Source organism: Dendropsophus ebraccatus, chromosome 1, assembly GCF_027789765.1.
Source record: "Dendropsophus ebraccatus isolate aDenEbr1 chromosome 1, aDenEbr1.pat, whole genome shotgun sequence".
NCBI classification, from domain to species: Eukaryota; Metazoa; Chordata; class Amphibia; order Anura; family Hylidae; genus Dendropsophus; species Dendropsophus ebraccatus.
In genome coordinates, this window is record NC_091454.1 from 78031520 (window position 1) to 78046701 (window position 15182).

The 15182-nt window shown below is 37.8% G+C and overlaps 1 protein-coding gene across 1 annotated transcript in view; it reads left to right on the plus strand.

Moving 5' to 3' along the window:
* LOC138783023 (dynein axonemal heavy chain 3-like) overlaps positions 1-15182 on the plus strand; it is an 877176-nt gene that overhangs the window by 195481 nt on the left and 666513 nt on the right. Inside the window, exon 7 of the mRNA XM_069957145.1 lies at positions 12686-12824. Coding sequence (XP_069813246.1) covers positions 12686-12824 — 139 coding nt within the window. The remainder of the gene's footprint in view (positions 1-12685; positions 12825-15182) is intronic.

The following is a 15182-nucleotide window of genomic DNA, read 5'->3' on the forward strand; positions in this document are numbered from 1 at the left end:
ACAGAGAGGTTGTGCCAGCCTAATGCATACACAATCTAAGCCCCGGACGTTGGGCACGGGGCTGCCAGTTTAAAAGTTGTTTTTATGACAATAACTGCATCACCTGCCGAACGGACCCCAGGACAGATCTTGGAGTAAAAGCAGCTATCCGAAGGTACAAGTGGTTTGGGGGGTCAGATTGTGGGTACAAAGTCACTTTAAAGTCCTTTTCACTGGTCTGGTTTTTAATATTAATCTTTGAGGTTTTAACCTCAAAGAATTGACTGACTGTAAAAATATTCCCAACAGCACCTTTTGTGGAAATATCTGCTGATGGCCACACAGAGATATCAGAGGATGCATGCTGGTAGGCCCACAATCCTTTGTGTAGGCACTCAAAAACATTGCTCTGTACCCTGATGTGTCAATAAATTGAACTTATATCACCTTTGATGCTTTTGGACTTTCCTCCATTTGACTGTAAAAGTATGATGCATTGCCACTTGAAAGTAACATCTTTCATTGTTATTAAAAGTATTACATTGAAAATGTTAATAGTGAATGCAAATGTGAAAAAATACGATTTTGCATTCATATATAAATGTATTTAAGATAACAAATTTTACATTTTGACTCCAAACCAATGTTACAAATCAATATTGTATTTTAGAAACAACTAGTTCCAAACAGAAATCTAAACAGAATTTAACAAAATTAAGGGCTATATTAAAACACATGTTACCAGGTACTGAATGGACCAACCATCAGAAATCATCTTTATTTTAATGGATCTGTAAACCATGAAATGTCAGTTAATACATGAACAAATATAAATTTTCAGATTAATTAGCATATTCAAGAAATGTAATCTATAAGACGTATTGCTGCAAGGCAGAATGTGAATCTCATCTTATTCACAGAAAGCCAGGAAGCATTCAAGACAGCTATTAACATTGGAATAGTATATTTGCATGCCATATGTATGGAGCTGGTACATTGTCGACCTAGACACAATGTAATATTACACTTAATATCTCCTGGGTAACTTCAACATTTATGACTTTAAATTTTAGTAACGCATTAAGAACATCTTACAAGTAGACATAAATATCCATTTCAGCACTGGACAGCTCCACATTTAGCATGGCAATTTTGCTTTTTTAATTATTATTGACCCAATGCCTCCAAGAATGTTTTTATCATACACTGCAAATTCACTTTTAATTTTCCCAAGCTTATGAAAATATATGAAAGATGTTAATTTAGTTTGAATTATGAATTTCACAACTATTTGACATCATAAATGTGTTTATGCCGAAAAGTAAAATTAATCATAAAACATATCCCCAAGGCAGGGGAATAATTAATTTTCAAGTCAGGTATTGTTCATTCTCATTTACTTAATAAAGTTACATTATCAAGGCTTCTAGATATTAACATAAATAACATAAGAATTTGGGATATTGGAACTTTGTGGAATGTAATAAATATAGAGTTCAATAGTTAAATATTGGCCACATGGGTCCGATGGGTCACATGTCAGCAACAATCACGGTTATGCCATTAGAGCAACCTAGCCTCTGACTCACATAGGTCACATACATCATAAAATGGCCATGTCATGTTCTGTTCTTGCAAATCAAAGCAGGTTTTTCCCCAGAAAAATGTAAACACCAAATAAATTAGCTGGCCACCTCTTAGACATTACTTGGGTAGCAGGATCAGAATTGGGTGTCATAAGCATGAGTCTCTAAAGCCATCCTGTGAAAGTTATAATTTGATGATTTTACAAATGTATAGGCAATGATACCCAAACACTTAAAGCATCAATATAAGCCAAGTATCTTTGAATAACCTAAAATGTATTGTTCTAAGTTTTATCCAAGTTGCGATGGGTTGTTTGAGCATATCAGTGTAATACATGTCCCAGTTTGAACCCCAATGGACGTTTTAAAAATTATGTGGATCAAAATAGAGTATCTGTACATTATAGACATCTAAAAATCAATGAAGGGTCCAATCTATTGTGTAATTATGCGTAATAAGCTGCTAGTCAGTCTGTGTTTCATTTATGCCATGATACCTAGTCTGGTCTGGTACATTTAAGTTATTTTATTTCTGAAGGGCATTAAGGTACTCAAAATGTTGGAAAGCATTGATGTTGAAAGGAACACTGACAAAAAACAGCTATGATTCACACTGAACAGCTACACTATATCCTTCTGGACATATAAAATTGGTATACTACAGTTACAAATATACGTTGCCAATTTTACTCTTTACACTTAACAATCAGTTTAGAATATTTTAGCACACAGAACAATGGTTCTAGTCCACCTGATATGACAATCATTATGAAGTCTATCCATTTAATGTATGATTTTTATCACTTATAGTACTCAAGAGACCCTGCATCTCATAATTTGTACGTTTGGACCAGATTTATAGTATACTTAGCTTATATGTATAGGGAGAGAGGAGAGGGAGAAACAGGGGCGCCTCCTGGTGTAGTAAATAAGGATAAAGAGTGTCAAACACAAAGGGGGTGTTGCACTCACCTGAGGGAGTTGTGCACGATTGTAGGCACAACTCTACAGTAGGTATATAGAGTAGGACACCGCAGCTCCTGCCGGGGTACTCCAAGGAAGGCGTACGATGAAAGATGTGGATTGCCAGCTGCTGCAGGCTTTAGGACCGTGTGGGATCCCGGCTCGTAGTAGGGCGCAGGTGTCCAAAGTACCACAGACTGAAGTGGTTATTACATGAAAAGGATATTTATTAAAAACGACGCGTTTCGGCCGCCAAATATAAGGTGGCCTTTCTCAAGTTCAGATGAACTTGAGAAAGGCCACCTTATATTTGGCGGCCGAAACTACGACCCGGGATCCCACACGGTCCTAAAGCCTGCAGCAGCTGGCAATCCATAGCTTATATGTATGTAAGATCTCATGGGCTTACCTGTCATAGTCTATTATTCAGTTTTCGTCCTGCTTCCTTTATCTCTAGATGAACATGCTGTCATTGTAAAGCATAGTGAGGAAAAAACTGATTAACAACTTACAATATTGGTCCTAAACTAGAAGTTTTTAGAGTCTGTACTTGCAGGCAATAACTAAAAGAACACTATCCCAAAAAACAACATTTTATCAAGATAAACAATGAACCAATACAATTTACAGTGGGAAAGTAGTGCTAGTAATACTTATTTTTTATGTTCAAAACCATCTCATATGCCTAATATGCATAACCCAATATTAGAAAATGGTACAAAAAGTACAGCAGTAGTTGTGTTTAAAACACAGTGGTTGATCTTTAGTAGAGATGAGTGAAACAGGCTTTGTATAGCTTTGTACATAGGACCACATTGAAAATATGGATACAGTATGGATACAGTCCTGGAAAACATGGATGGGGCTTATGGCTGGGTTCACATTATGTAAAAATGATGAACATCTCTCATAATAACAGCCATCATAGCACAAATAAACTTATCTTTGATATAACGGACGTTATTTGCGCAATGAAGGCCGTTATTATGAAAGACAGCCATCATTTTTACATAATGGGATCCTAGTCTAAGGCTGTATCCATGTTTTCAAGGTGGTCCTCTTACAGTCTCCACCTTATCCACAGAGTGGGCTGACAGTGGGATTCAAAAGCCAATTGTTTAGCCTCATACAAAGCTAAACAAAGCCCTCTTCGCTTGTCTCTAATCCCTAGCACCATTTGGCCAATTCCCTGTGCAGCCTGGTCTTGCTGTCCATCACCCACTCCATAGGAAAAAAAATAGAAATCTAAGGCACAATACACTGCAGTCAAATTTACCTTTACTGCTCCAGTTGGTTACATAAAGTACTTAGAATGTCAGTATTGCAGCCTAGCAACCTAAATATAAAACTGGGGATGGTCCGAACCCTCCGAGGTTCGGGTTCGTATGAACCCAAACGCTCGGCATCAGATTCCCGCTGTCTGCCCGCTCTGTGGAGCGGGTGGACACAGCGAAAGGAACGCCTGGAAAACTGGGATACAGCCTATGGCTATGGCTGTATCCCAGTTTTCCAGGCGGTCCTCCTGCTGGATCCGCCCGCTGCACGGAATGGGCAGACAGCGGGAATCATTACCGAGAGTTAGGGTTCGTACGACCATCCCTATATAAAACTTAAATATCCCTATATAAAACCTAAATATCACACCATTGAATTTAATAGTAAAAACGAGAAAGAAGGAAGACAAAAGAAAAACTTTGTGTGAACAACTAATAAAAAATGTCCGTTGTTTGCAAAAGATGTCTGAAAATAATGATCATGATCATTATTTTGACGTCCAAGGTAAAAACGTTCATTATTTAATACAATGTGCGCATTGGACGTCCCTCTTTCCATTGACTTCAATGCATTGCCATTGCAGTCAGTTAAAAAGTGGCAATAATGGATGTTATTTTACATTTCAAATTCGGACGCATTTTCTCTATTTTTGACATTGTGTGAACATAGTCATTCTTTCATGGATAAATATTATCTCTATATATATTTTATCAATAGCATAGTTGCCATTTAAAAATAGAGAGTATAATAGTTTATGTACTGTCAGGAATCCTCGTGGCAATAGTTCTGTGAGCTTTAGACATAACTGAGCTATGCAGTAAAAAATAGTATTGGCATTGTGTAGACAGCAGAGAAAAGCTGCTTGGCAGCAGTCAATCTATGCCATCCTCTTCTCAGGTTGCATTATTAAACAGATTGTTCTAGAAATAAATTTAAGTGGTGAACCTCTTTAAGCAACTTCCCACAGGGGACATGGACAGATGAGGATAAATTCTATGTACAATACTGGAGAATGTGTTTGCTCTATATAACCAAAAGATTAAAAGCAAAAATAGAGCTAGAAACTAAAGAAATGATTTTCTATACACTTGGGTTATCATGCATATTCATATATAGTATTTATATGAGCCACTAAATATGCATAGTGATGTGTTATAGTATATTATAGTTATTATTATACCAGCCATTTCCCATGTATGGCTATGTTCACCCAACGTCAAAAATAGAGAAAAGGCATCCGATTTTGATATTTAAAATAACGTCTGTTTTTGCGATTTAACTGACTGCAATGGCAATGCATTAAAGTCAATAGAAAAACGGATGTCCATTGCGCTGCGCACAATGCATTAAATAATGGACGTTTTTACCATGGACGTAAAAAAAATTAACATGATAATTATTTCCGGATGTCTTTTGCAAACAGCAGATGTTTTTTATTAGTTGTTTACACACAGTTTTTCTTTTTTCACCGTTCTTTTCTCTGTTTTTACTATTAAATTCAATGAACTTTTCAATTAAGACACACCCAAAGGCCAATTAGTAACCCCAAACTTGAATAATGTACCAACAGCCATCATTGTACTAAAGGAAGGCTAGGCAGCTTAATGACATCCGTTATTTTAGACTCAAAATAACGGACGTCATTTTAAATGGAGCTCAAAAGACGTTGTGTGAACATAGCCATAATTGATAGAATTGTTTCCTATTGTAATCTACATTTAGCTTATTCTTTTCAGTTTTCATGAAAACCACAGTAAGTTGACTCAACATAGTCTTTACATGCATTTTTACTACAATAGCTAAGATAAATGTAACATTACATGGTGGAAATTTAGGTAAATGGTTAAAAATGTAATGCATGGATAAACTGCATTCATTAGAACTGGAGAGTAGCTCATAGAAACTGATACTTTATGAAGCCTCAAATAGGGCCTTTCCCCCTACAGGGTATATGGACAGACATTTATGACAAAACACCTGACAGAGTTTAAGGTGAATGAACTGACAACGCCCTGTTAAAGTGATAAAAAAAACTGACTTCTTGGCACAAAGGGGAAACAACTTTTGAGGTGAAGTGAAAATGGGGTTGGTCTATGTACCTGGACTTGGATATGAGGCCACTGGTCTACCCGTCTATAAGGGCAGTAGGACTTTGGCGGCTGAGAAGGGGCTAATGTACTGAGACCAGGGGTGGCGATGATCAGAAAGATTACTTGTTCAGTGAGAGCAAATCTTAACAGTAGTGTCACAAGAAGAACCTGGATATCACAAGGCAGATGATAAGCAGTTGATGGATCTACTTTTACTTTTTTGGGGGTAGCTAGCCACTTTCTGGCAAGCTAGCCAGAAAGTGGCTAGCTTGCAGTAAGCTGCTGCAAAAGCAGTGTGAGTGATTCATCAGCCTGTGAGTATCTGGTTTTGGATGTCTGCTGGGGCTATCGGACCAAAATGAGTGACCTGTAGGGAGCAAGTGGAGGAGTGTTCAAACCCAGGAAAGGTTGTATTTATGCCTTTTTTTGGCAGATAAAGGGAAATAACTGGTGCTGTTAGGCCAGTGAATATCGCAGTCGGAACTAGCTGCCCCATTGGTAAACTGTAAAGTGGCCTTGAAAGTAAAGCTTATAAGTGTGGTCTAGATAGTAGGCCTTAATTGCAGGTCTGCATGGGACAGTCTGAAAGTAGTAGGCTGGGTCCAATAGACTATGGAACTGGGTGGGGTGCAATTGTGCAAGACTATCACTTATTGTGGGAGAAAAATTTGAGGTGGACTTTAGTGAAGCCCAGTGGCTAAGGAAATGAGAAATAGCCTAGTGAGTATTTTTTTTTTAAGCCAATTTCTTGGTCATTGCCCTAGAGGTCTGAGTCTGATAGAAGCAAGTAGTCATCAGATGGAGGTTGGAACTAATAAATTGGTCCACTTTCATGTGAAGTAAACCAGACCAGAAAGGGACTCCTTTTATGCGAATAGGATCCTGAGATTAATATTGTTTATTTTGAATTATATTGGTCTATGCTTGTCTCCTTTAAAAAGAAACGTGCATCTACCAAATAATACTTAGATATGTACACTATGGATAGTATGGGTTGTTTAAAAACTCCTTCCTTATCCATGACATTACAAGCCTGTTTCATATCCAATGAGTGCTGGCTTTAACTATTTACATGCCATCATTTTTAACAACTGCAGCATCCAAGGAGTTTTTAGATACTTTGTTGGTGTTGCAGAGGCCTGACTGGCCTTCCCATGGCCTTATGACTGCTGTGTCTGGGCTACTGGTACAGCCCTATGGCAGACTGTTCCAATAAAGCACCTATCTAATACATCAATGCATTGATCTACTGTGTATGAGCAATTAAATGATTGCATATAAAAGTCCTCAATGGAAACTAGAAAAGTATTTAAAAGAAATGAAAACTTTTTTAGAAAAAAAAAAAATTAAGTCCAAGAATCTGTCTTTTTTCCTTTTCCAAATGAAAAAGTAATAAACAAACAAACAAACAAACAATCAACATATTTAGTATTGCCTCATGTGTGATTGTCCAAACTGTTAAAAGGTAATGTCAATAATCCCACATGGCCAATTAAGTAAAAAAAAATAAAAAATGACCAAACCCCAGAATTGATTTATGGTCACAGTGGTATAACAAAAACGACAAATCACAGCCCCAAAAATGCACAGCTCTATAAGCAGAAAAATTATAGTAGTCAAAATAGTTTATAGTAGTCATATTTATTTGTTTGCTTCTTAAAACATTATCTTATGATGGGAGCCATTAAAATGGGTCTTAAAAGGTGAGGAGGAGGAAATGCAAGCCACAAACCTAAATTTGGGGTTTGGTAAGGTCTTAATTATTAAATGTAACCATTTTTCACTTTCTCTGCTAAACTTTAAGTATTCAACTGAATGTAATGATTGGTGATCTTTAAGCATTAGATATTAGAGATTAGGCTATGTTTACACAAAATGACAAGCATTTTAATGGACTGCTGGCATTTACAGCAAAAGCGGCCATTTTATAGCAACATCCATTATTTAGGTAATAATGGTTGTTATAAACTTACAAATGGTACAAATGGGCATCATTTTGATGACATGAGAACATAGCCTTGAACATTATTTCAACTTTTTATCAGACTAGGGCTATGTTCATATACCTTTTATTAAGTGAAAAATGGTCATTTTTTTCTATAACAATGGCCACATTTCCATTGTAAAATCATACCATATATGGTTATATATGGATCTCATTTTTATAACTTTTATTAAAAAAGAATTGCCACATTGTACATAAATAAAAAAATTCTACATTTATTTCCAACATACACAAGCCATTAAAATGTAAATTTTCAAAATATTGCTTTTAAACCTGAATCATCTGCATTCACCGTTTGCTGATTCTATTGAAGCTGTTTTGCTGATCCGGCATAACAACTTAATATTGGAGTATTGTATTCCTTGCATGAAAACTGCCTCATTATAATAAATGCTTATAGATCAATTTATCAATCAAGTGAAACAGAATCTATATTCAGGCCTAGATGCTTGTTAAATAGCCCAGATGCCTTGGCCTTGTTATTAATTGTTATAGTATTCTCCTTACTATAGATTGAGGTTAAGCATAAACTGTATTCTTTCCTGGGCTCATGTAACGGAAATCAATATATTGTACAAGACATAAAATATGTTCTAAACATAGGTCCCGGAGTGACCAACTAAATCATGCCATCATTATTTTGTTTGTAAGCATTTGTAAGATAAAATTATATTGTCATAAAAAATACATAAAGTCACAGTATTATGCATTAGACATGGTGACACAAGCTGCTCTATTTTATAGAATCTTTTAAACATCTTAAAGTTTGATCCCAGTTTCTAGTAGGACTCCAAAGCCATCAAGTATTAAGTTAGATACACTCCTTATTAATGTATTTAATCCTTACCTAGCTAAGACTGTGGATCATAGAGGCATTCATTGCTTAAAAAAAATGTCTTTCGAAAAAGAAAAAAAAGCAGCATTGACACAATGCCAAAAGAAGCTAAGTAGGTGGCAATGGGGGACTGTTTAGAGGATTACAGAGTGAAATGCAATTTTATTATTGGTATATTTGATACTATGCTTTAATTTCTCATTGGCAGTGATTGGTAAGAATCTGTTGGGTTGTTTTTCTTAACAGATGATCCAAAAGTTAGTGACTCTAAGAGCCTTAATACACCAAAAGATGTCTGACAGATTATCTGACAGATTTTTTCAGCCAAAGTCAGGAAAGGACTATAAATAGAGATCAGGTCGTAAAAGTAAAACTGAGATTTCTCCTCTTTTCAAAACCATTCCTGGCTTTGGCTGAAAAAAATCTGTAAGATAATCTGTCAGACATCTTTTGGTGTAATAGGGCCTTAAAGTGACAGTGTCACCCCCATTTTTCATTTTTTTCACCTTTAAAAACGTTTAAATCCCTAATTTTGCTCTATCCATACCTTATTTCACATGTTCAATCATGGTGCTGGTTGATGAGAAAACTGAACTTTGATGAGCTTGTTGTTGCGCCACTGGGCGGGGCTTAGCCTCTGAAGCACCACATCGCTCCGCCCACTACACCGCCGTTGACCCCGCCCCCTTGGCTACATCATATCTCCAGGCCGCCGATCCTACTTGTTTGGCCCTCCCAGCCTTCACCTGGATGTCAGGACGTGCGCGGCCACAACACACAGCGTAATGCGCGTGCAGCCCCCTCATTTCTCGTGCAGGCGCACTGGGTGAGTGCCGGGTTTGTCCCCAGCCGGGCTGTGCATGCGGTCGCACAGCCCGCGGATTTTAGCAGGCTCCGGCATGGTGAGGCTGTCTGAATGTTCGTCATGTCCTGATGCCCCCTGAGCTCTCGCTGCGGCTGTGAAAGTCTCCTCACAGCCAGCAGCAAGGCGCTGAGTTAGTGTGCAGGCGCAGTGCGGCCATCCTACTTGCACTGCGCCTGCGCACTAACTCAGCGCAACGGCGGTGTAGTGGGCGGAGCGATGCAGTGCTTTAGAGGCTAAGCCCCGCCCAGTGGTGCAATAACAAGCTCATCAAAGTTCAGTTTTCTCATCAACCAGCACCATGATTAAACATGTGAAATAAGGTATGGATAAAGCAAAATTAGTGATTTAAACGTTTTTAAGACTTGGGCTGATATGGCTCCCAGCTGCACCAAATAGATCAGCTATACAGCTCCACAACTATACCAGCGTTGTCTTTAGCAATATGTGTATATGCAGGAGAAATATGCTGGGAGAGAGGTGGAACTAGTCATCTGGGTGGACAGCCGCCCGTGACTAGGCACGCCTCTCTGCCCATCAGTACCCTCTGCGGGGATGGTTGTCAGACCTAGAGGTCTCTCTGCCTGTCAATCTTCCCTGCAGAGTAAGCTGAGATGACTAGTTTCACCTCTTTCCCACCCTTGTGTGCTGAAGTAATTTACACATACCGCTAAAGACAACGCTGGAATGGTAGGGTAGTCGATCTTTTTGTTGCAGCTGATAACTATATCAGCATCATGATGATTGGTTCCCTTTAAATTTTCTTTTACCTATTGGAGTCATACTAAAAATTGTTCTTTCTAATTTTTATGTTTTTTGACAATTTTTATTACATTTTTTGTACATTTTTATGGGGTCTGCTATCTTGCCTTAGCTATTTTAACAGTATATAGTGACATACTGCATAACAGGCAGAGTCAGGCCCTTTAAGATGAATGTGAAACATTACTGAGCGTATTCTGTGACCTGTGAAGAGGTCTTTCTACAGGGAGCTGCTATTATCTCCTCTACCTACTGGTGTTACATGTCGCTGCAGTGCTGTACAGATAACTTTACAGCAGCCTCCTCTTATCACCACAGAAACAACAGGAAGTCTTAGCTTAGTTTTAGCCCCAGGGGTGAGAATGAAAACTGCAAGAGTAAATGGAAAATTATTAAAAAAAAATCCCCCAAATAAAAAAAAATGTTTAACATAAAAACATCATTTAAACAGTAAGCCATTTTCTGATGGCACATTCCTTTTAAATTTTAGGGTAGCTACCCATAGGTGGCTGTATAGAGCATTGTCTTAATTTTCCTAAGAAAGGACTTTTTGCCCTAAATAATTCTGCTTATTTTGACTTATGCAAGTAGAACTAGTACCCTTCATGAGGTAAACATATAGTGCTATTAATTACAGTGTGAAGCCAGGCAAAATGTCTTTCACTGTAATTGTCCCACACAAATTTAATCTGAATACAGGTTGATGGATGTTGTCTTATGCCTGTAGGGCACTCATAAAATGGTCTGCACCTGAATTGTATCTGCTCAGCTTGCCTTCTTGTATTATTGGAAAATTTCTATTGGTGAAGACAATGGTTCTCACTAATACTAATTACACTCTAGCAGGTTCATCAGCAGATCCTAATATGTTCATAATCCACATTTGTACAATTTTACAATTATCCATCCAGTTTACAATGGCTTAGCATTAAAAGTTGTAGCTCTTTCAAATGTATATGCTGCCCTATGTTAGGGAAATATATTACATCTACAAGTTGTATTACTTTTTGCCAAAGTGGCAATTGCCATTTGCCTAACAGGAGTGATGAAAGAATACAGCAGGCTAATAATAATCAATCATTATTAACTAATTAATCAATTAATCAAGTAATCATTTTGTGCCACTTTGGCATCTTATGTGTTGTTTTATGTGGGAAGCACTCTCCATGTCTCTTACAGCCCTCTTCAATGAAGAATACCAGACTGCTGTGCATACAGTTGTGTCCCTCCTTACCTATCCTCTTGGCTTAACATATCATAGGATAACTAGCCAATATATGGCCACGAAGGAGTTGTAATAATATGTGCAGCTTCTTAAGGGTTTTGCTACCATTTCAAAGTAATACATAGCATGAGAAATTGCAGTTGAGTCAGCAAACTTCCCAGAAAGGCAAGGGTGGACACATCTAGCTGCTGCCTGTTACTCTTCACAGGGAGGGGGGGGGTCCACCATGTATACAGCTAACTCCTAACTTTTAAGAGTTAGATGCCACAATATTTGTATCATTTTGGCTATTAGATGAATGCACCTGTCGCTGTAACATACTTTTCTTAAATATGGCAGTATAATCAGCTGACAGATCCGCCTTTATAAATTCAGAATAATCAAATCAAGAGTTCATTATAAAAATTCATTGGTCTCCAACCTGTCACTCTCCACTCTCCTGTTTTTGTGAAAAATGGCAACAGTCTAGGGAATTGGGGAGTCACATGTTGGAGACTAATATGGTAAGTAAAGAACTAACTGTGAGTATCTGTATGTTATGACTAGATTTTATTTTATTTCATAAACTATAGGGAAATACAGTAGTACAAGGCTCTATCATAATGGAAATGGTGTTCTCTGTCATATATTTCGGGCTCCCCAGAAAAATTTGAATTGTGTTTCATAAATTTCTGATTAGCATCTGTCCTCCAAAATGATTTTAGTGATTTTATTATGCAAATTCTGTTGAAGTTTAAACTTGTTGATATTGCAAAATTGAACCTAATTGACAGCAGGGTGAGGAGATAATTAGCTTAATTCAGAATGGCTGAAATGGAGGCATCACTTTCTGTACAGAACATTAATCAAGGGAATAGTAAGTCAATCTGTTATCATAGGCTTAACTGTATTATTCAGAATAACTGTTATTAGACGCTCGTTTCTGACATCTCCAAGCACAAGGTTGTGACAGGATGCAGAGTCTGTCATATATATTTTTTTTTAACTAGGGTGTCACACACTTTAGAAAAAAAAAGAATCTGAAATCTTTTCTATTCATAATATCTGCTGAGAGAACAGCAAAGCTTTTGAAACTGTTCTCACACTGCATTTTCATTCTGTAGATATTACAGGCTTATTGAAGAATCCATCGACCCTTGTATGGTGTCTCCACTTAGTGTAAAATGGCTTCAGGGAATCTATTCATACATACCGGCAGAACTTTGCAAGGTGTGGAGCAAATCCCTTCAGGATTTAACAAAGGTATGTATGGATTTGTGTCATATTTTGCAAGCTGCTCTCATTGCTATTAATACATGAATATTTGACAAGTGCAGTGGAGAAATTATTCTTATGCATACTACCAGCCAGATAAAAAATAAGCCAGTCTGCAAACCAGATGATTTGTCTTGAAAATACATATGCCATAGAGACATTTTTAGCTGGGAAAATGGAAAGTCCTTGTATTCGAAACTGCTCAAGAAATTATTAGATATTTTTTAATCATATCTGTAATTTGTCCTTAATTTTTATTTTAATTCAGTAATAATTTATTTATTTTAAATCAATGTAATAGTAACATAACTGTATAAAGCACAACGCAATGGGGGAGATTTATCAAACTGGTGTAAAGTAGAATTGTCTTATTTGCCCCTAGCAACCAATCAGATTCCACCTTTCATTCCTCACAGATTCTTTGAAAAATGAAAGGTGGAACATGATTGGTTGCTAGGGGCAACTGAGCCAATTCTAATTTAGACCAGTTTGATAAGTCTCCTCCAATATCTTTGACTTAATATTAATATTTGAATATTAATTTGTGTCTGATTAGCCAGTACTTATTTTGCCTGCATTGAGGCAATGTAAAAGAAATTTCAAGTCATAACGTCATTTTCCAATGATGATGATTATTACTCCTGTAGGATATTAAAGGAGGTATCTTTACAAAACAAAACTAAGCATAGAAATGATTCTATTCTACCCTTCTACAGTCTCAGCCACTTCCCTGATGCTTCCAGATCTCTCTTGGTCTCTGCTTCTTCTAGGTTCCTGTGACATCCTGCCACAACAGGAACTGGACCTCAGTCAATGACTGAGGTGGGGCACTGCTGCTGCGATTGATTGGCTGAGAAGGTCAGTTCCTGTAAGGTTGGCACATGACAGGAAGAAGTGAAGACTAGCAGGGGGCAAGGGGAAGTAAACTAGCATGTTTATTATTTTTACACTACCCTCAGCCAAGGAGTAAATATGGAGTTAATATTTGTTTTCTACAGACAACCCCTTTAAAGGAGAAGTCTGTCCAGACCAATTTTTATCAAGTGCTGGGGAGGAGGAGGATGAAAGAATTAACATGCTGTTACCTCTCCCGCTTCAGCGTTAGTGACCACATACCTCCACTTCTATGCCTGGGTCCCCATCTGCTTCTTGGTCTGAGCGGGGACCCGGGTCGTCAAGTGTTAGGTGCCAGTCAGCAGCCGAGGCATTACCCCACTATGGTCATTGACAGGCTGAGAAGACCTCACGTCACATCCCGGGTCACCGCTCAAACAGGAAGTGGCCGGAGACCCGGGCACCGGAGCTGCAGTGTGCAGCAACCAGCGCTGGGGCGGGAGGAGGTAAGAGCATGTTATTTATTTTATCCTCCCCAGCACTTGCTAAAAACTGGATCTGGCTGGACTTCCCCTTTAACTGTACATTGGTGATAATATTCATCTTAAATTGTAGAGTTAACATGTACTGTATAAATATCTACCTTTTAAGTTTAGTTTGTTCTTTTTTCTTTTCCCACCCTGGAAGGAGCATACCAGTAAACTGACAAGCTATTAGTATATAGCAAAGCCCAAAGCCACTAGAATTTAAAGCAAATCTATATAATTTATTAATAGGTATATTTCTTAACAAAAACACTTTTATAATTGAAAATGAATTATAAAAGCTGTATGTGACACATGTAATCAACCTGCCTTTTTTTTATAAAGACAATTTTAAGATTATTTATTGCATGTTAATTGGCTGGAGGCGTATCTATGGTTGAGATTCCGATAATACGAAGGCCCAATCCCCTGTTATCAGCAGAGAGGTTCCTATGCATACTTTCTATTGTAGTAAGTAGTGGATACGGAAACAACTCTTACTTGGCAGTTTCATGAAGTATGAGTGCATGCTCCCCTACCCCTCTGCTGATAATGGGGGAATTTATCACCTTTACGTTCACACAACGTAAGTTCTGTACTAATCATGGCCGTTGTTGCAACAGCCGTGATTGGTACGGAACTTACGTTGTGCTTCAGGCCAAGGGAAACCTGGCCAGAGTGTATATACATGGTATAAACTCCCGCCGGAATCCCTATCACAGAACGGCCAGCCTTATACCAAATGTGAACATAGCCTTATTCTTAAAATTGGTGTAAAAATTAGATTAGGCATTTAGAGTACATGCATGGGATTTGTCTATGGCGCAAAAATGCTACCTATTATTGTGAGAGTGTCGTCTAACATGTTAGGGATGGAGATCTGAGCAGTAAAATAAAGCAGCTTCAGTGAAGTAACTGAACAGATGGGCTTGTAAAGAGCTTGTAAGACCTTTCATAGATAATTTGCAGCATATGGATTATTAAATGA